We start from the raw sequence: 21,220 nt of genomic DNA, 5'->3' as shown, positions 1-21,220 counted from the left end.
TTTGTAAGAAAGACCCTACTTAAGATATAAAATAACAACACCCCCAACCCAAGAAACCGTTGGTCTTTAGTAGAGAATCCTTGCTCAAACAGCTTTCAGCATAAGAATATTCAAAATTAGGCTGGACAGATGGCTCAGCGGTTAAGAGCACTGACTGCTCTTCCAGAGGTCATGAGTTCAATTCCCAGTAACCACATGGTGGCTCACACCCATCTGTAATGGGATCTGATGCCCTCTTCTGGTGTGTCTAAAGACAGTGACCGTGTACTCATATACATAAAGTAAATAAATAATAAATCTTAAAAAAAAAAAAAAGACTTCAAAATTAATTGGCAAGCACTGCCACCATGGGTGACCCTAATTACAAATACCTTGTCATATTTACTGGAACATATTTGATGAACTTTAACCCCTGTGTCACATACATTGTGTTAGCCATCTCCAAAGTGACACACATTTATATTATATTACTATTATATTACAGTCACAACTCTTATAGTTTGTTTTTTTAAATGCTCTTAAAAATTCACTGCAAACTTTTTTTTCCTAATGACTGTCACTGTGCCCCCGGTTTAGACTGGCTTTGTGTCTTCTCCCTCCGTCTTCCGACTGAGCTTTTACTGTACCAGCCAAGTCCTGGTCCCAGTAAATCAGCGCTCTGTCTAAGAAGTAGATGTGGGAGAAGACAAGCCTTCTTTTCATAGGCTAGCAAACTACATTCCTTTAGCCTTAGGTCTGACGGAGGAAATTATTCAAGTTAGGAGAGAAGTAAGGCTTTCAAAATAACATACAGAATTTTATTAAATCTTTAATAAAACCTTAAGACTAAAAATCACATGTCTTTTTAAAAATGAAGACAATTTTTATTTACATTTATTTCATGTGTGTTACTTATGTGTGCATATGTGTAAATGTGTGTATATATATGTATTTATGTGTGTGTATGTATGTGTTTTGTATGTATATGTGTGTATGTATATGTATATTTGTATATGTCTGTATGTGTTTGTGTGTATGTGTATGTCTATATGTGTTTCTGTATATGTGTATGTATGTGTATGTGTGTGTATGTATGTGAATATGTGTGTATGTATGTATATGTTTGTATGTGTTTGTGTATATGTGTGTATGTGAGTGTATGTATGTGTATGTCTGTATGTGTTTGTGTGTATGTATGTGTATATGTATGTATATGTCTGTATGTGTTGTGTGTATGTATGTGTATGTCTATATGTGTTTCTGTATGTGTGTGTATGTGTTTATGTATGTATGTGTCTGTATGTGTATATGTATATGTCTGTATGTGTTTGTGTATGTGTGTATATATGTGTATGTCTATATGTATCTGTATGCATGTATGTGTATGTCTATATGTGTTTCTGTATGTATATGTGTGTATGTGTGTATGTGTGTATGTGTGTATGTGTGTGTATGTATGTGTATGTTAGTATGTGTTTGTGTATGTGTGTATGTGTTTGTATATATGTGCATCTGTGTGTATGTGCATGCTCAAAGCAAACATGTGTCAGTCAGAGGAAAACTTGCAAGAGTCAGTCTCCCCTTCCACCTTGCAAGCTCTGGGAGTCAAACGTGGGTCGTCAGGTTTGGCAACAAGTACCTTTACCTACTGAGCCATTTTGCTGGCCCTGAATGATGACACATTTAAACAAAAAGACTAACTAGGCAAAATAAATGATAACTGGAATAGCCAGATGTCCAGGTACCCTAAATTAGAAGATGAAGCAAGAGAAGTGACTCTGAATGTGCCTTTTGGTGACTCTCTCTCTCTCTCTGGCTCATAGCAACCCTCAGTCACATATTTATTAATAGATAGGGTCTCACTGTAGACCCTCTTACACAGAGCAGCCTAGCTTCGAACCTTCAGCAGTAAGTATAGTAAGTCGTGATTTAAATGAGAATTGTCCCTCATAGGCTCATGTCTGCAGCGGGTGGTGCTCTTTGGGAAGTGATGGAACCTTTAGGAGGTGCAGCCTTGCTGGGGGAAGTCCATCTCTGGGGAGGCTTATAGTACATCTCTGAGGGCTTGTAGCCCCACCCTACTCCGCCTTGGCTCTCCCTACTTCCTATGTGCTATTGAGATGTGGTCTCTCTGCTTCCTGCCCCTGCTGCCATGTCTTCTCCACCAGTGTGGACACCCAGCCCTCTGGAGATGTTAAGCTAAAATACACTGTTCTTTAAATTGCCTCTGGTCATGTTATTTTTTTTGTCACAGAAAAAAAACAAAAAACAAATTAGTAATTGCTACATTGATCCTCCTGCCTCTGCCTCCCGAGTGCTGGGATTACAGGCTGGTGTCACCATATCCGCTCATATTGATGAATCTCTGAATTTTGTTTTCAGTACAAGGATTGAACCTAGGGTCTCACAAGCTGTAGGTATGCCGTCTCCTATTGGGCTATGTTTCCACCTCCATATCTATTAACCCCACTCACTCATTCATTCATTCATTTGACTTTTCTATAATGTTTTGTAAGAAGCTTCATCAGTTCTTCCTCCCAGGAGTTTCTCTCTCTCTCTCTCAAGCCACGCTCACACACGGATCTCGGGGGCAGGCAGTCTGCTCCGAAGACTTCAGATCTCACCTGTAGTGAATTCCAAAGCCCCTTGAAACCGTGACATCATCTAGTCCAACACCTGTATGTTGACATCTAATCAGTCAATATTCCCGGACATCTTCAGCAGTAAGTATTGTAAAAGAACAGAAAGTGTTTTAAATAAATGTTAGAGACGTAGATGTAGAGAGATGGCTCAGTGCTTAAGAGCACTGACTGCTTTTGCAGAGGTCCTGAGTTCAATTCCCAGCAACCACATGGTGGCTCACAACCATCTGTAACGGGATCTGATACCCTCTTCCGGTGTATCTGAAGACAGTGATGGTGTACTCACATACATAAAAAAAAAAAAAATAGATAAATTAATAGGGGCTGGGGATGCAGCCCCCGGTGGTAGAGTGCTTGCCGAGCATGCGTGAAGCCCTGGGCTCATTCCCTAGCATCACATAAAGCCTGCTGTGGTGGTGTGTCCCGGCCCACACTGCTCCATGCTGCCCCATGTTTGGGGGCCAATGCTCCGGTCCGTGGGTCAGTCAACAGGGTCTAGCAAGAGAGAGAGTGGGGATGGAGGGACAAGAGACGCGAAGAATGGAGACAAGACAGAGAGTCTGATCAAGTCCCCTTTATTGAAAGGAAATCCTGAGTATTTATAGGCACAAGCAGGGGAACACAGCTGAAGACTGAAGACACTTTACCATGTGCCTTGTAGCTGGGGGCACTAAACAACAAAACAAGATATGTGAGAAAATCAAAATGTTTATCAGAGTGTGTTCAGCTGTGTGGGCTGTTGAAAACAAGTCTCTTGTCAGGGTATATGGCTCGAGATGGCTGCAAAGATGATAGATGCTTTCTGCTAGGAGTCAGCTCCCAGCAGTGGTGCATTCCTGAAATCTCAGCACCCAGGAGCTCACCATTATTCTCAGCTACATAGCAAGTCTGAGGCTAGTCTGGGCAATATAAGAGCTTTGTCTGACTAAAAAGTTATAAGAGTAACTTTTCAATTAAATAAACATACAGGGAAAAAAAAGTCAAAACTCTTCACTTAAAAAAGCTACCAGTGGAGATGGAAAGACGGCTCAGTGGTTAGGGACATGTTCTGCTCTTGTATAAGGCCCAAGTCAGGTGGCTCACAACTGCCTGTCACTCAGCTCCAAGGGATTCCACACCTCTGCTTTCTGTGGGCACACACACACACACACAATAATACTATGGTGACACATACCTTTAATCCCAGCAATTGGGATACAGAAACAGGTGAATCTCTATGCTCAAGGCCAGCCTGGCCTTCATAGTGAGTTCCAAGACCTCCAGTGCTACATAGTAAGAGTCTGTCTCAAAAAAACCCAGACTTTGTCAACATACGTGTGTGTGTGTGTGTGTGTGTGTGTGTGTGTGTGTTTGTCTTCACAGTGCCCTCAATCCACATGTACTTAAAAAGAGTGTGTGCTGTGCTTGCTGTGTGCAGGCCAGTCAACCTGTCAGGCAAGTTTACTAGTTTCACGCTGCTTCCAACAGAAGTGTTTAAAATCCCTTTTTTAAAGATGCACTTTTAAGCTGTGTGTGTGTGTGTGTGTGGAGGTCCACACCTTTAATCCCAGCACTCTGGAGGCAGAGGCAGACCGACCTCTGTGAGTTTGAGGCCAGCCTGGTCTACAGAGCAAGTTCCAGGACAGCCAGGGCTACACAGAGAAACCCTGTCTTGAAAAGCAAAACAAACAAAAAGATGTATTTTTTTTTTATTTATGTGTATGTATGTGGTTGGGTGTATGTGTCTGTATGTGAGTACAGGTACCAGGGGACTCCAGAAGACAATATTGAATTCCCTGAAGCTGGAGTTACCACCTGTGGGCCACCTTATGTGGGTGCCAGGAACTGAGCCCTGGTCCTCTGCAAGACAGTATGTGCCCTTAACTGCTGAGACATCTCTTCTGGTCCAGGCATTTTTAAAATCCCAGTCTTCAAGCTGTGGGTCTAGTTCAGTGGATGAGTTCTTACTTAGCATAGAGGCAACCTTAGGTTCCAAACATAGGGAAAGAGAGAAGAAAATGGGGTGAGAGAGAGGGGAGGGGGGAAGAGGAGAAGGAGGAGGGAGGGAAGGAGGGAAGAAGGAAGAGGGGGGAGGAAAGGACAGAGAGAGGGAGAGGGAGAAGGGGAGAGGGGAGAGCTAGAGAGGGGGAAGGAGAGAGGGAAGGAGAAGGGGAGAGGGAAACTCTTTGTTCTGGGTTTAGAGAGCCAGAAGATGTCAGAGCCACTCAGACACTTGACAGAAATCAACCATATGAGGCACAGTAGCCATAAACTCAGTGGAAAAGAGTTGTTTTTCTCAGTAATTTTCCAGAAGCGTCAGCTCACACAGTCACAAATGCCTGATTCTGAGCTGTGAACAGAGACACCATGAGCAAGTACAGTCCGCCATGTGATCTCCAGTCTAGAAACAGCAGTGCCTCATTGACAGCTCTATACAGACAGGAGGGAGGCTTACTTCCTTCTGTGAACCAAGCCTCCCTGGGACCCCAGGGCTGAGGGCATCTGTCACCTTTGGCAGAAAAGAGACTTTTTTCAAATAAGAGAATCAGTCTCCTGGGCCATTTATTCTAGAGATGGCTGAGCCAGTTAAGACTTTCCGTCCAGTCTTACCTTCATGGAGCTTTTCCGTTTTGCTTCCTGTCAACTCGTCCTTGTCCCAACCTGGGGAAGTAACAGCTAAAAAGGCCATTGTCACTTGAGGTCAGACTTAACCATAAGTTTAGACATGCTATCCTGTGGATTATAATGGAACAGCAGGCACCATTGCCTTCCGAGAGACCACCATGTCCAGGGTTAATCTAGTAACAGACTCTAGCTTATGTACAACAGAAAGCCTTGCTCTGAAACTCTGTGGTTAAGCTGTGGACATGCATGTGCCCTTTCCCTCCTGACAGAAAAGCATCCAGGATCTGCTGGATCTGTATTCTCTCTGTCTCTGACTTCTTTAGTACCCGCTGAGTGGTAAGCTTTATGAAGGCACAGCCTGGTCCATTTCTGTTCATCCTTGTAGCCAGCCCTGAAGTAAAGCCTGGTGCAGACATGTGCTCGGTGATTGTCTGATGATGGAGTATGCATGAATCAGTGTGGGCTTTAGCTGGTGTGATGGTTTGTATATGTTTGGGCCAGGGAGTGGCACTATTAGAAGGTACGGCCTTGTTGGGGTGGGCGTGGCCTTGTTGGAGTGGGTGTGTCACTGTGGGCATGGGCTTTAAGATCCTCATCCTAGCTGCCTGGAAGTGAGTCTCCTCATAGCATCCTCCAGATGAAGATGGAGAACTCTCAGCTCCTCTTGCACCATGCCTGCCTGGATGCTGCCATGTTCCCACCTTGATGATAATGGACTGAACCTCTGAACCTGTAAGCCAGTCCTAACTCAATGCTGTTTTTATAAGACTTGCCATGGTCATGGTGTCTGTTCACAGCAGTCAAACCCTAAGACAACTGGGCACAAATTAGTACAGTGAAACTGGAGTCAGTGGTGGCTGTGGGTGTTTGTGCTGGGGACTGAACCCAAGGCCTAACAAATGCTTGGCTCTACCATTTAACCGGCTCTCCAGCTCCTTGTTCGTTTGGTCTTTTACTCACCAGTCTACAATGACTTATTGATTGTGTCAAGCACTCATTCTAGGAATACACAACATGAACGAATGAAGTTAACTCGTCGCGAGTTCCCCAACTAATATATGTTTAATCTACAGTTCTTCCTTATTTCTTTCTTATAGTACTGGGGATCAAACCCAGGGACTTGCCCATGCTAGCCAAACACTAAGCTACAGTCCCAGCCCAAAATACTAAGCTATGTTCCCAATTCTTTACTCCATCAGTGGCATGAATTAAGAGTGCCCTGCAACATTGCGCCTGTATAACACATTTAGGAATACAAGGCTTAGACCCAGTCCTTCTTTAACTTTTTTAACTTATTTGAGATGGTTAGCCTGTGAGTTAAGGGCCTATAACAAATTCATGGCTTTGAGTTTATTGTTAAGGTGTTTTCTATATTTTATTTAGAAATAGCTGAGAGGAGTTAACAGACAACAGTCCAGATTGCCTTACATAAATAGTTGGTTTTCAAAACATCAGAAATCCACAGAATTGACGTTACAAACATTTCTGTATTAATGTTCATTTTGATTAAAGACCTGTCTGCTCCTGACAGCTTCCTGTCTTGGATTTTAAAAAGAAATTGAGCATCTTTGGAGTTATTCCAATTGTGGTGAGTCAGCCACTAGGCAAGAATTGCCTCTTTCCATCTACAGACAAATTACTGTCCAGAAAGGACACACTTGCAGAATAGTCAACTGATTATATCTACCTAGACAGAGTAATCAGCCCTTAATAATTCTGCATCACTAAGGTCTGTCAGATGATTCTGGGCCAGAAGGCTGAAGATTTGATGCTCCAATGTTTGGTAGTATAGGGGCTTTCTAGGTGTTCAGCGGTCTCTATAAATTGGCTAAGTTTTAGAAGCTATGCTTAGTGCTTCGCATAACTTCAGTTAACTCAGTCATTCTGGATTTCTGACGGGTTTGAAGACCTATAGTCTCATAGCCAATCCTGGCTATTTACTTTGAGAGAAAAGATTTGAGTGGATGGTTTTCAGCTGACATTCACTCTAAAGCCAAGAAAAAAGCCAGGTTCAAAACTAAGTGTTTTAGTTAGGAGAGATGACAGAGGTTCTGGTTAGTCAACAAAATGATGGACTGGGTATTAGGACTATCTTGTACCTCACTGGTACAATTAGGAATAATTATGCTCTAATTGCATTTTGAGAGAAAAGTTTTATTTTTAACAGGAAGGGTGAAGCTAGGTGATGAGAGAGAGAAAGAGGGGGGGGGCATGGAGGCAGATGTTCATGTGTCTCCACCAGTCAAAGATAGTTTCTATATCTAGGTTGGGTATTGGGTTACACTTCTGATTGAGCATTACCAAACTTATAAAGCCTTTGAGTAACATTTTTAAAAATGCATAAAAGCAAAAAGGATAAGGGGGCATGGGATAGGGGTTTTCTAGGGAGGGGAAATGGGGAAAGGGGATGGCATTTGAAATGTAAAAAAAAAAAAAAAAAAAAAAAAAAAAAAAAAAAAAAAAGAGTGCCCTGCAAGGCTGTCAGAAAGGTTTCTGTGAGTTTGAAACCAGCCTGGTCTGTACACTGGGGCTACATAGTGAGACCCTATTTAAAAAAAAAAGGGTGGGTAGGGGGTGTTAAAGAGAAAACGACACAACAAAAAGGGTATCCTGCATAGAGTACACTGTACTACACCCAGAAACGTGAAGGGTTGCTCTTGGTTTACTGACCAGAACAAAGCCACACACTAAACTGCTACATGATGACACACATGAGAGATGACACTGAGTGTACCAGATGCTGTGACTCTGAGTCACCAAGGGAACAGGATGCGTAGTGTCTCCATTGGAGTGTTCATCAGCCAGGCTGGTCTCTTACAAACTTAGTTTCTTTTCTTCAAATGCCTCATCGCAGTTTGTGATTGAATAGCAATAGAGAGTCAGTTTTTCCCTTCCAAACCTCAAGCTCTAAAGATCGTATGTATATACGTATGTTGATCAAGCTATCGTCTAAATGCTTGCACCGTGCCCAACAATACAAACTGTATATGAACAAAAGGTCATGGCCAAATTCCTCCTCAAAAAAATATGTCCTTCCTGACTAGGATATTGCAGTAGCCATTCAAGAAACTAGATGAGGGATATATATATATATATATATATATATATATATATATATATATATATATATATATATATCATTATATATATATGATTATTATATATATATATGATTAAATTTATATATTTTTATATAAAAATATATAAATTTTTATAATATATATATATATATATATATGATTAAATTTAATCATGTTTACTTGAGTGAAGTAAAAGAAAGAAACCAGGTAAGACTGGAGAATGAAAGGGACTCCCTTTCATATATATATATATATATATATATATATATATATATATATATATATATATTATTTATGAGTGCACTGTAGCTGTCTTCAGACACACCAGAAGAGAGCACCAAATTCCATTACAGATGGTTGTGAGCCACTATGTGGGTGCTGGAAGTTGAACTCAGGACCTCAGGAAGAGCAGTTAGTGCTCTTAACTTCTGAGCTATCTCTCCAGCCCAAGACTCTCTCTACTTTATTTTCAACTATGATGAAAACCAAAAGTGACTTTCAAAGTAGACTGCCATTTAGTAATATTCGTATGTATATTTAGTAATATTTTTATGTGATGCATTTGGGTTTAAGCCTTCAAATAGCCTAGATCTGACCAGACATCTTTAAGAAATGTCAATAGAGCTGGCTGGTGGTGCACACTTTTGACCCCAGCACTTGGAGGTAGAGGCAGGAGGATCTCTGAGTTCAAGGCCAGCCTGGTCTATAGAGTTTCCAGGACATCCAGGGATACAAAGAGAAATCCTGTCTCAGAAAACAAAACAAAAAAAAAAGTGAGCAGAGACAATAAATATGTAGCTATTCAGGAGTTATTTTTTTAAGCACATGGACATAGTTTTCAAATCACACAAGGTCCCCTAGCCTGGGAACAAACCTCCTAGTCAGGCTTTGCTGGGTGTTAGGTGGACCCATGACTTTCTAAATCTAAACCTACTAACAAAGAAACTACAAACTTCCTCTCACAAAGTCATTTTACAGCCAAAGTCTCTCTCTCTTCCTCTCCCCTTTTGAGACAATTCTCATTGTGTGACCCAGGCTGGCTTTGAACTCCCAGGTTCAAGCAATACTCCCAATACGGTAGCTGGGAATACAGGTGTGCATTGCCACACCAGCTTTCTATTTGAGTAATATATATAATGTGATTAAATTAAATTTTTATGCTTGAATTGGGGTTACTTCTGACGTGCACGGCAGATAACCAGTTGTGTCTGGTTATCTCTGGGATCTGACTTCATCGCAGGTGAACTTTTGATTATCACAATACTTTAAAACATGTCCAAACTTGTTTTCTTTCCTATTACAAAAATGGAGTCAGCTCTGTTAAGGGCCTGCTCCTTATGTAGGCTCAGCCATACATCTTCAGTGGGTCAATTAAAGAGACAAGTAGCGTTGAAAACCGGAAAAGGGATGCAGGGCGTGTGGGGCTTTATTCGATGTGGCTACATTAGCAAGAGAAACCAATGTAAAGACTCAGTGACCGTCTAAGATGTCTGAGGTCCTGCCATGAAGTTTAAATAGACTGCAAGGGGACGGCTAAGCAGTCCTTGTAGTCAGGGTGGAGTGCTGCCCATCACCACCCATTACTGTCTGTGTTCCTGTCCCACCCGTGACAAGACGGTGAGAACATGTCAGAACAGTGAAATCTGTTTTCCAGAGACAAGCTCCACCTCCAACTACCCAAGGCTTCAGCATGAGACTCCTGGGGAAATTCCAGTTTTAATTGCTGCTAGCCTAAGAGAGGGACACCAGAGTCTCTGGATTGTATTCATTCCTACCAAGGCACACATCAATAAACAACATTTGTAAGGAAACAAAATGAAACCCAGGCGGCAAAAGTATTGGCCGCAGCCTGGCCAGTTGCCCAGTTAGTTGGTTACAGAGTCTGAGACAGGCAAGGGAAGCTCCATGACAGGCATCTCGTTCTCTCTTGGTTTGGTCCCTTAGGCCCTAGGTTAGTGCCTAGAGCAAAACTATGAACTTCCCGCAGATTTTACTTAATTTACTTTAGTATTTGATGTTGCTTTGTCGCTTAGTAAATTCTTTTAAATAGGAGAGGACTGAGAGGAAGAGATACATGAAATGTGTAACCAGAAACATGGCTCAGGAGTGAAACTCACCCTCAGACTTATCTGAGAGGTTGGCAAGGCTCTGCTGGTTTTAATCGAGCAGTTAGAGATCCAGGGAGGGGACGCCTGTTTAAAAGGAAGAAAAACTGATGTCTGAAGATCAGAACATTAAGATCTGGGTGACTTAGCAGCTTGCAACACGTGAATTACCCTTTCTGAGAGGACATATTCTGTGTGGCTTTCTCATCTCAGCCTGTCATTGTAACTGTTTTCATTTCTGCCTTTGTCAATAATGGAAGCTGTAGCCGCTAAACATGTGAAGGAAACATCAGACAGAACAATTATATAGGAAAGTGAACAGGCTCAAGCAGAGTCGGGGAGGAAGGACTTTACTCTCCAGTTAACCCTTGCGTGAGATATTAAAAGTGTCGATAATAAAACTGACAATATGCCCAGCTCCAGCCTGGAATTCTTTTCTGTGGTAAAACCACAAAATCAGAGTTTTGTCTGAGTGGAGGTCCTGAAAGAAAAAGGAACTCTTCACATTCCTTGGGTGGGGGTGGCTGGAGGGAAGGACTGTGCTTGAGTCCAGGTCTCTCCGGCTGACTGGGTGACTCAGCAAGTCCAGACAGTGACCTCTGCCTCCCAAAGGGACTAACACCCTCAGGAGGAAACATGTACAAACATGTCCATGCAGGCTTTCTCTGGGGTAAAAAACACAAGTCCTGTTATGGTCAGTGAATAGACTGGCGTGACCAGTCTCTTGTACAGCCTCACTACAGTTACGGCTCTGCACGTTAAAAGAGTACACATTAAAAGAAGGGGACAAGGAGGTTCTCTGAAGAGGCTCCTCTGATCTTCCCCCACCGTTTCATGGCTCTCTCTCTCTCTCTCTCTCTCTCTCTCTCTCTCTCTCTCTCTCAGGTTCTATCGTGTTTAGATCTCCAAATAGTATATTGCTTCTGTCTAATGCGTTCCCTTCTGCTAGAGTCTCAATCATGACCTTGAGGTCCTTCTGGTCAACCTTGTTGAGAAGAAAGACGGGCCATCTTCCTTTCAAGTCCACCGGACTGCTGCTTTACCTCCTCATATTGAGCACCACACAATCCAACTTGGCACAATGACTTTATTGTGTTTACTTATAGAACTTGGGTGAGGGGTTACTTATAGGAGAATAAGTGCCCCTCCCTCCCACCCCCCAAAAAAACCAGCATCGTTACTGTACAGCCCTTGTGGGTGGTTCCATCCCTCATTTGGTTGGTATTCTGGGTTCTATAAGAAAACAGCCTGATCAAGCCATGGGGAGCAAGCCAGTAAGCAGCACCCCTCCATAGCCTGTGCATCAGCTCCTGCCTCCAGGTTCCTGCCCTGCTTGAGTTCTAGTGATGAGCTATGGTAGTGTCAGCCAAATAAACCCTTTTCTCCCCAACTTGCTTTCTGGTCATTGTGTTTCATCACAGCAATAGAAACCTTAACTAAGACGTATACTGTATATTCTAGCCTTTCTCTAAGTAACTTGCTGCTGAGGAGAGAAAAAGAAGAGGTAATGGCTGGAACCCCACCTGAGGGGTCTTAAGATCCTCCTATCCTCCTGTCTACTAAGGAGTATCCATATGTCCACTGGTATTATTACCGACCTTAAGACTTCTGTATTATTCTGTTCAATTAGTTGCCATAGCTACCAGGCCACGGTGACCCCCTCTATTCCAAGATGGTGATTGGGTGAACATGTTACTTGTGGAGGAAAAGCACAGGAAAACATTCTGCCTCCCAAGTGGCTGAGACTACAAGTGTATACTGTTGGGAGCCAACTTCTAGCAGAAAGCGGCTATCAACTTTGCAGCCATCGAGCCATATACCCTACAAGAGACTTGTTTTTCAACAGCCTGCAACAGCTGAGCACACTCTGATAAACATCTTGTTTTTCCCACATAGCTTGTTTTGCTGTTTAGTGCCCCCAGCTGCAAGGCCCACATGGTATCCATGCCTGCAAGGCATGCCGTGCATGTGCTATCCACGTGATATTCACACCTGCAAGGCACGTGGTATCCACGCCTACAAGGCACGTGGCAAAAGCGTATAAATACCCTGGACTTCCCTTCAATGAGAGAGAGAATAAACGAGACTTGAGACTCGATCAGAACCTCTGTCTTGTCTCCATTCTTCGAGTCTCTTCCCCTTTATCCTCTCTCTCTCTCTCTCTCTCTCTCTCTCTCTCTCTCTCTCTCTCTCTCTCTCTAGACCCTGACCCCACAGACCGGAGCAGCAGAGCGGTCTGGGACAGTATACCACCGAGCCCAGAAGAAAATCACAATTGTGTTATCCAACTGCCTTCCTTCCCAGGGCCTGATTGGTCTGGGGGGGGGGGGGAACCCCAGCAGCTTTTCTGTCTTCAGAAATAAGGAGGCTGCCTGCACTCGCTAGGTTTCTGCGCCTTCAGCACCTTTCCCTTGAGGTGTGATTGTATGTCTTGGATTTATAGGGCATACCAGAGATCACAGACATTGTTTCTTCAAAAGATGACTTCTGTGGTTCCCGTTTCTCTCCATGGAGGTCTGAATGAGAATGGCCCTGTACATAGGGTCATCTGTTTGAGGGCTTGATCTCCAGTTACAGCAGTGCTTCTCAACCTTCCCAATGCTGGGACCCCTTAATACAGCTCCTCATGTGGTGACCCCCCCAACCATAAAATTATTTTTGCTGCTACTTTACTTATTTTATTTAGATTTATTTATTTATTTTATGTATGTGAGCACACTGTAGCTGTCTTCAGACACACACCAGAAGAGGGCATCAGATCCCATTACAGATGGTTGTGAGCCACCATGTGGTTGCTGGGAACTGAACTCAGGGCCTTTGGAGAGCAAACAGTCAGTGCTTTTAACCCCCGAGCCATCTCTCCAGCCCTTTGCTGCTATTTCATATCTACAATTTTGTTAGCGTCCAAAAAAATCACTGAAGGAAGACACCAGAATCAAGTAGTATGCCAAGAGCCCTTACTCTGCAGAAATTACCCAGCATGCAGGGGTTAACCATTCCTCAAAATGGCAACCCCAGACAAAGGTGCACAGGCTTCTTTTTAAATAGGGAACTAGGGGGACTTTAGCAAAGGTTAGGTAATCTAAAATTTCATTGGTGAGTTCCGGGAAGTTACATGGGCCGGTTTCTGATTGTCTGTTGCTTTAGTTAGTGTCACTGTATTTGGTGAGGCCTTGGGGACATTCCAGGAACTGACTCAGCTCTGAGCTTATCTTGTCAGAGCCATCATCGATTGACAGCCAATTCTCAGTAGCTCTGAGGAGCCCAATCTGCTTCCTTGGGAAACAGACTTTTTTAGTTTTAAGGTTTTACCCCTGCCGGGCAGTGGTGGTGCACACCTTTAATCCTAGCACTTGGGAGGCAGAGACAGAGGCAGGTGGATTTCTGAGTTTGAGGCCAGCCTGGTTTACAGAGTGAGTTCCAGAAACCCTGTCTCAAAACAAAACAAACAAACAAACAAACAAAAAACCCCAAAAAACAAACAAAAAAAAAGGTTTTACCCCATGTAATGTGAATATCTGTGTTTTCTGATGGTCTTAGATGAGTCCTATAAAAGGGTCATTTGACCCTCAAAGGGGTCTCAACCCACAGGTTGAAAACCAGGAGTTAGTGCAATTGTTTGGGAAGGATTAGGAGGTGTGTCACTGGGGGTAGGCTTTGAGGTTTCAAAAGCCCAAGCCAGGCTCTCTTTCTCTCCCTCCCTCCCTCCCTCCCTCCCTCCCTCCAAACTGTAGATAAGAATGTAAACCCTCAGCTAGTGCTGCAGTGCATGCCTGCCTGCCTTTTGCCCTGCTCCCCACCATCCTGCTCGTGCCCCCATTCCCTGACACTGCACACACGCCCCAGTTAAATGCTCTCTTTCATGAGTTGCCTTGGTCATGGCATCTCTCGTCAGCAATAGAAGGGTAACTAAGACAGGTCTTTAAGAGCTTCTATGGTAAATGATGTCAAATGAGTTTACACTGCTCTAAGGAGAATCCTCAGGCCAAGAACTGTGTAGCTCAGCACTAACACACACACACACACACACACACACACACACACACACACACACACACACACACAATTGAAAAGGCATTCAAGTGTCCTCATCTCTCAGCAGGGATGTGGCATTAAGAACAGCATTACTAGCCAGGTGTGGTGGTGCTCACAGAGGCAAGTTGATCTTCCCGAGTTCAAGGCCAATTTATTTTACATAGTGATATCCTGTCTCAAAGAAGCCAAAACCTCTGAACCAAAAGTAAAACAAAAAGAACAATATTTTAAAAAATAAGCATCACAAAGTGTAAGACTCAAAGGACTCAGAAATTGAACTGGTCTAATATCGTGAAACACACACACACACACACACACACACACACACACAGAGGGGGGCACTTGGGGCTTCTAGAAGTAGGTGGCCAACAGGTGGGGGTGTGGGGAGAATTAAAACGTTGTCTTGCTATGCAAAGACTCTGGAATGTTAGCATTGTCCTCAGAAGAGCCGTGATGGCCTGTGGCAGTCTCAGTATGAGCAAGGATCCTCAGTTTCCAGAGCTGTGAAATGGCCTCATGTAGATTGTCTTGGGCAGACATGTCCCAGCAAATAATGCCACTGCCTGTTGTCTGCCACGTACTAATGCATATAGATGTACATATATTAAAAGGGGGATGACTCTCAGGGGGATACTTGTGTCTGCCCTTCAAGAAGCCATCTCTTTCTTTTTTAAAGGTTAATTTATTTATTATATGTAAGTTCACTGTAGGTCTCTTCAGACATCCCATAAGAGGGCATCAGATCTCATTGTGGATGGTTGTGAGCCACCATGTGGTTGCTGGGATTTGAACTCATGACCTCCGGAAGAGCAGTCAGTGCTCTTAACTGCTGAGCCATCTTACCAGCCCAAGAAGCCATCTCAAAATATGACATGAAATCTGTTTTGGGAAGGCATATTTTGGTGTATCCTTGTATACACCATAAACATGGAGTACTAAGTTCTTGAGAGTGATGATTAAAACCAGGAATTTACAGGATAAACAAGCACACTAATCATAACCATAGGTATTACCAGCAAGCCTTTGGTGGGGATTAAATCCCCTACCAAACCCCTCACAGTGTTTTGTTTTGGGATGTAATTTTGATAGATAGTCCAGGCCAGTCTGTGTTTTACTTGGCCTGGGTCTCCTCCTCTTGCCCCAGTCTCTTGAATGCCAGGATTTACAAGCATGTATTACCAGGCCCTGAATTTTATGCTTTTACACACACACACACACACACACACACACACACACACACACACTTTTTCTATTACTTGAGGTTTCTCAATGTGCTGTGCTGATATTACAGGCATGTGACAGCACACCCAGCTTGAGGTTTTCACTCATCCAGTGTATAGAGTCCCGACAATCAGAAATCTGATTGTGTTTGATTTGATAAAGGCATGACTTAAAAGCCACACCCCGTTCCTGAGGTTAAGAATGCTGAGGGAGTTATTTTGATACAGGATCCCGTTATCTTGGCTGGCCTCAAACTCACTGTAGCTCAGGATGACTTTGAACTTCTGATCTTCCTGTCTCCACCTAAGTGCTGGGAGTACATGTGTGCATCATCATGCCTGGTTGCGTGGTGCTGGGGAGGGAACCCAGGGCTTTATGCATGCTAAGTGCCAACTACCAACTGAGTTACTTCGTCTCCCAAGGTTTTATTCTGAGTCAGGGTCTCTGTATGTAGTCCTGGCTGATCTGGAGCCCATTATGTAGACTTGCAGACTCACTATCCTGAACTTACCTGTCTCTTTGTCTCTATGGCTAGGGTTAAAGGCCTGTGCCACCATGCCTGGTTCAAGGTTATTAAATTTAAAATCAATATTTATTCCATTCCTAAGGGGGAAAAGGCTAGGGGAATGAAGGCTATCAGTAATAAGTTGAAAGCAAAAGGACCAAAGGACCTTTCTTTTCTTCTTTAGGTAGGTTATCAATGTTACCCAAATTAGCTTTAAGTTGCTTGTCTCAAGCTATCCTCCTGCCTCAGCTTCTTGATTATCTTTTGACTGTACAAATGTGCCACCATCTCTGGTTTTAAGTCTTTTAAGATCTGGGGTTTTGGATCGATAAGTGCCAAACACCCTCCATTCTTAGATGTATCTTAATGAGGATCCAGCTAGCTGCTGCTCTGTATCTGGGACTACAGATGTGCACTGTTCCATCTGGCCTCATCATCATTTCTTCTTTTTACCTGCGTCTGCATCACTGAAAGCAGCAGCGTCAGGGCCCAATTCCTCTTAGAATGCTATCTTGGGCCCTCATGATAACTACCAATTAGAAGGTTTGTAAACACTGGAGAGTATGTATTGAGAAGGCTAGGCTGATTCCCTGACAGGCTTCAAATTGGCAATTAAAGGAGACTAGGCCTAAATCTGTTTCCAAGAACTGGGCAATTCCAGGCAAGTCCAGGCCATGCCACCTGGCCTGAGGCAAGGACAATGGACCAGCAGCACTTTCCAGAGGTCCTTAGCCAAGAGTTTCCAGCCCTCTCACCCCGGGAATGGAATGTTCCTAATGATGGACCCAATAGATTAATAGAGGTCATCTACCCCAGAATCCCCTAATGTGCTTTAAATCAGGCCTGCACGCTCACTTGGGTGTCTATCTTGGTAATGGGGAGACCCCAGAATGCTGGACTTACGCAGAAAAAAACCACTCTTTGCTTTTACATACCTTGAGTCCGGGGTGTCATGGATCCTTAACAGGCTTTAATTTTTTTAATTTAAATTTTAATTATGCGTATGTCCATGCACACGAATGCAGTTGCCCATGGAGACCAGAAGAGTGTGTTGGGTCCCCTGGAATGACAGGGTTTGTGTGGCATTGGTGATTGAAAACCTAAAGGAACAGTATGCACTCTTTACCCCGGAGTCATCTCCTCAGCCCTGTTTTTACTTTTAATTTATTATTATTTACTTATTCACTTTACATCCCGCTCTCTGTTCCCATCCCGGTCACCCCCTCCCCTCCTCTAAGCGGGTAGGCTCCCCACCTCCCCAGCCCTGTATCCCCATCTTGCTTATTTTTAAAGTCTGAAAATAACTCATTTGTATACAACTTCAGCTGCTGGCGGGATGGATTTAAAAATACTACCCAGCTGTTATTCTTGCTTCCGTTTCGGTAGCGGCAACAGTCGGATATGAATTTGCCTAGTTACTACTGCGGTTTGAATTGGTAAACACAACCCGCAGCTCCGGATGGCTCGCTCACTCGCCGCTTGGCTGCTGAGCCCCGCCCCCTGGCCCCTATTGGTCCAGGAAGCGGCGCCGGGCGCGCGCGTTCCGTTGCCCGGATGGCCCGAGGCTTCCGGAGCTCAGTCCGCCGTCGGTAGGGGGCGCTCGTCACAGAACTCTGCTTTGTTAACCGGGCCTCCGAAGCCGGGGTAGCCTAGGAGCGGCCGTGTTCTGCGTCCGGGACTGCGGTCGCTTCGTTCAAACTCCCGAGCGAGATGGCCGCTCAGGCCCTGGCCGCCGGGCCTCCGGGCTCCCTGTGAAGGGTCGGAGGATGCGCGGGGAGTAGCAGGTACTAGCTCGAGAGCGATGCTCTGTGCGGGGCTGGGCGGCGGGGAGTCCGGATCATGCCCTCCTTCCCGTGTCCTCCGGGGCCTACTCGCAGCTCGGCTCGGCTCGCGGGGGTCTCGGGGCGCGAGGCTGGGCGACCGTTTACCGGTGCTGGGGACCCTGATGTCCTTGTCTGGCCGTGTGGATGGGGGGGGGAAATGTCTCGATGTCTCGGTTAACACGGCGCACGCGCGGGAAAGGGTGACGGGGGGATGGAGGGAGGGGAAAAGAGCCGGGGTCTCCCGGCAGGCCCCGCGCCCGGGGGGGGGGGGGCGGCTCCGGGGTCGCGCCGGGCTCACGGCAGGGGTCGGGGAGGTAACAGGTGCCTGCTTCCTGTCTCGCCCGCACTCGGCTTCCGGGAAGGGTGGGACTGGGCTGCGCCAAGTTGACTCAGCTCTTCCTGTGGGTCTGGTCAAGTTGGGACACGTTCGGCGTCGGCTGTTGGAGGAGCTAGGTCCTGACATGTCTCCAGCTGGGGCTATTTAAACCCTGCCCTGTTTCCGCAGCGGTCTGCTGGCGAGCGGAGACGGACACCCCAGGGACCTCTCCGATCCCCCGCGCTTCTCCCCGCGCGCCTCCAGGTAAGGAACAGCTCGCTGCGGTAGTTTTGCAGTTGAAAGACGTTCCCTGTCTCCTCCGTAAATGCCTTTCTTTGTCCTTTTCGCAGATTATTTTTTTTTGCTATTTCAAGTTTTTATCGTGTGTGTTGTTGTTTCTTTTCTACTTATAGGCCAATGTGCAATACCAACATGTCTGTGTCTGCCGAGGGTGCTGCAAGCACCTCACAGATTCCAGCTTCGGAACAAGAGACTCTGGTTGGTATTTCTGTCTTGAGTGTGTAAAAATAGCTTGTTTTACCAGGTAATGGAGGAAACAAAATTTAAACCCGAATCATCACACAGTCCTTTAAGTGTTTACCTACAAACTCTTAACTTTCTTGGTTGTAATTGTATTAGAGAGTGCTCACTTAGACCTGTGTTTCTATAGTCCTTCACCTGATGAAGGCTTTAGAAAGAAGGTCAGGTGTGGATGCTGCCGTTTGACATGATGTTCTCCCGCTGTTTAGCTTTCTACATGGTAATCTGAAAGTCATATCTGTGCTTTTTGTAAGGATTGTAGTTATTAGAGGAATGCATAAAATATATAAAGTTCCAGTCTTTGCTCTGTATCTCTTAAGTTTTTTACTTTACAGTAGCATATAAAGGTGTTCCACAGCTTGTCAGTAAATTACAAAATTACTTTTAATAGCTGCATAGGATTTGCTAATATGATTGCACCCCAGCCTTTGGGGGTGTGTGTATGCAAGTACAGTACCACTGAGCTGAGCTACATTCTTAGTCGCATGACCACTGGTAGATGTAAAAGTTGCCTATATTTTTGAATAAAATAAGGGTGTGGTTATTCTGTACAGAAGCTAGGGGAATAGAAACCTAAGTTCTGAGTAAGCACATTTGATGGCAGACTGCTAACTCTGCTCAGCAAGGTTGTGGCAGTCTTCACTCCTGCCAGCCGTGAGGATTACCAGCTGCCTCTTTTCCTTTTTGATGTAATTTTGTACATATTTGTGAAAAATACATGTATGCAAGTTAAGTGATTTTCCATTTCTTTAAACTTTTAACATTTTTTTTGGTTAGAAATCTTCACAATCCTAATTCTTTATAAAAGGTTGTAAAACTGTCAGTCAGTTCTCACTGTTCCTACTCTGTGGGTGATTGTACTATTGTTTCAGTGGACATATCCCAGATCTCCAGTTAAGCAGACTGTTTGTTCTGGGCTTGCCCAGTATCTGTCTCTCTTTACTCTCCCACTTGCTTCCTCCCCACCCCCAATTCTTTCACATATTTTTAGTAGCTTTTGTAATTCTCTTTCAAGTATAGTTAACCTAAGAAATTGTTTTTACAAGTACTATAACTTGATTTCTTCCCCATTGAGGATATTTATAGAGTCAAATTTACTAATTTTGATAATTTTTTCTTATAATGCTTTGGAGGAATTCTTCCATTTCAAGATTATGCACATATTTAAAGTATTTTCATGTAGCATTTTAAAAAACTTTTCCATGTAGATCTTTACTCAGAACTGTCTTTGTTAAGTATGAGATTACAAAGTGTTGTCTTTTTACAGTAGTTTTTAAAACCAACTCTTGTAAGCTTTGGTAAGAAACTAGCTTTCCATTGTAGAGTTTATATTTGAGTTAATATGTAAAAATTTAGAACTTCTTACTTGAGTAGTCCGTAGGCTAAAATTGATACACTAAGGAGAAGACTAGTATGACTTCTAAATATGTTACATGAAGAAATTAAAGATTAAATAGTGATTTTCAAATCTTAGAGTGAATTACTTAATATGATAATAAGGTTCATAATACCATTTTTTGGTTTTCATTTCTTTTTTAAAACTGATTTCTATAGGCTGGAGAGATGGCTCAGAGGTTAAGAGGCTGTTCTTCCAGAGGTCCTTTTTCAATTCCCAGCAACCACATGGTGGCTCACAACCATCTCATGCCCTCCCTCTTCTGGTGTGCAAGTGTGTATACAGACAGAGCACTAATACATAAATAACAAAGCCTTTATAACTTTTTTCTTTATTTTTGAAATTATACAATTTCTCCTTTTCCCTTCCTACAAAGCCTCCAATATACGCATTTCTCTCTTTCATGACTTTTTTCATTGTTACATGCCTGATACATGTTACATTCCCAGATACAACCTGTTCAGTCTGAATAATGTCATTTGTATGTATGTTTTCAGGGCTGATCATTTGGTATTGGATAACCAGTTTGGTTTGTGTGTTCTTCAGGAATAAATAACTTTTAAAAAGTGCATTTTAAAACTGTGCTGAAAGTAGTCTTAAAAAAAAAAAAATTGGGACTGGAGAGAGGGCGTAGCAGCTAAGTCATTTGCTGTTCTTACAGAAGACCCAGGTTTGATTCCCAGAACGGATAAGGTGGCTCAGCCCTCTTGTAACTCTAGTTGCAGAGGATCCAATGGCCTCTTTTAGCCTTCAAGAGCACTGTTTGCACATGGTGCACTTATATACATGCAGATGAAATACATATACATAAAATTATACATAAAAGTCTTCAAAATACAAAAAAAAAAAAAAAAAAAAAAAAAAAACCCACAAAGATGATGGTTTGTGTGGTGGTGTCAAACTAAAACAGTTGAGCTTTGCAGATACAAAGAGCATAGTCATGTCACATGCCTTCCATCCCAGTTCCAAACATT

The 21,220-nt window shown here is 43.7% G+C and overlaps 2 protein-coding genes across 3 annotated transcripts in view; one reads left to right on the top strand and one right to left on the bottom strand.

Moving 5' to 3' along the window:
• Nucleotides 1–18,493, bottom strand: part of LOC143436224 (uncharacterized) — a 27,925-nt gene extending 9,432 nt beyond the window's left edge. The window contains exons 1-2 of the mRNA XM_076920309.1: nt 17,527–18,493; nt 17,107–17,231 (exon numbers count right to left, since the gene is read on the bottom strand). Of these exons, the coding sequence (XP_076776424.1) occupies nt 17,747–18,457 (711 nt within the window). The 5' untranslated portion in view covers nt 18,458–18,493 and the 3' untranslated portion in view covers nt 17,107–17,231; nt 17,527–17,746. The remainder of the gene's footprint in view (nt 1–17,106; nt 17,232–17,526) is intronic.
• Mdm2 (MDM2 proto-oncogene) overlaps nt 17,810–21,220 on the top strand; it is a 23,812-nt gene continuing 20,401 nt past the window's right edge. The window contains exons 1-3 of one of the 2 annotated variants that reach the window (XM_076920305.1): nt 17,810–17,955; nt 18,500–18,574; nt 18,724–18,808. In XM_076920305.1, the coding sequence (XP_076776420.1) occupies nt 18,728–18,808 (81 nt within the window). In that variant the 5' untranslated portion in view covers nt 17,810–17,955; nt 18,500–18,574; nt 18,724–18,727. The remainder of the gene's footprint in view (nt 17,956–18,499; nt 18,575–18,723; nt 18,809–21,220) is intronic. The other variant, XM_076920306.1, reaches the window with a different exon arrangement.

This window comes from Arvicanthis niloticus, chromosome 22 (genome assembly GCF_011762505.2).
Source record: "Arvicanthis niloticus isolate mArvNil1 chromosome 22, mArvNil1.pat.X, whole genome shotgun sequence".
Lineage (NCBI taxonomy): Eukaryota > Metazoa > Chordata > Mammalia > Rodentia > Muridae > Arvicanthis > Arvicanthis niloticus.
Note: the sequence above shows the minus strand (reverse complement) of the source record. Positions and strands in the feature narration are given on the sequence as shown.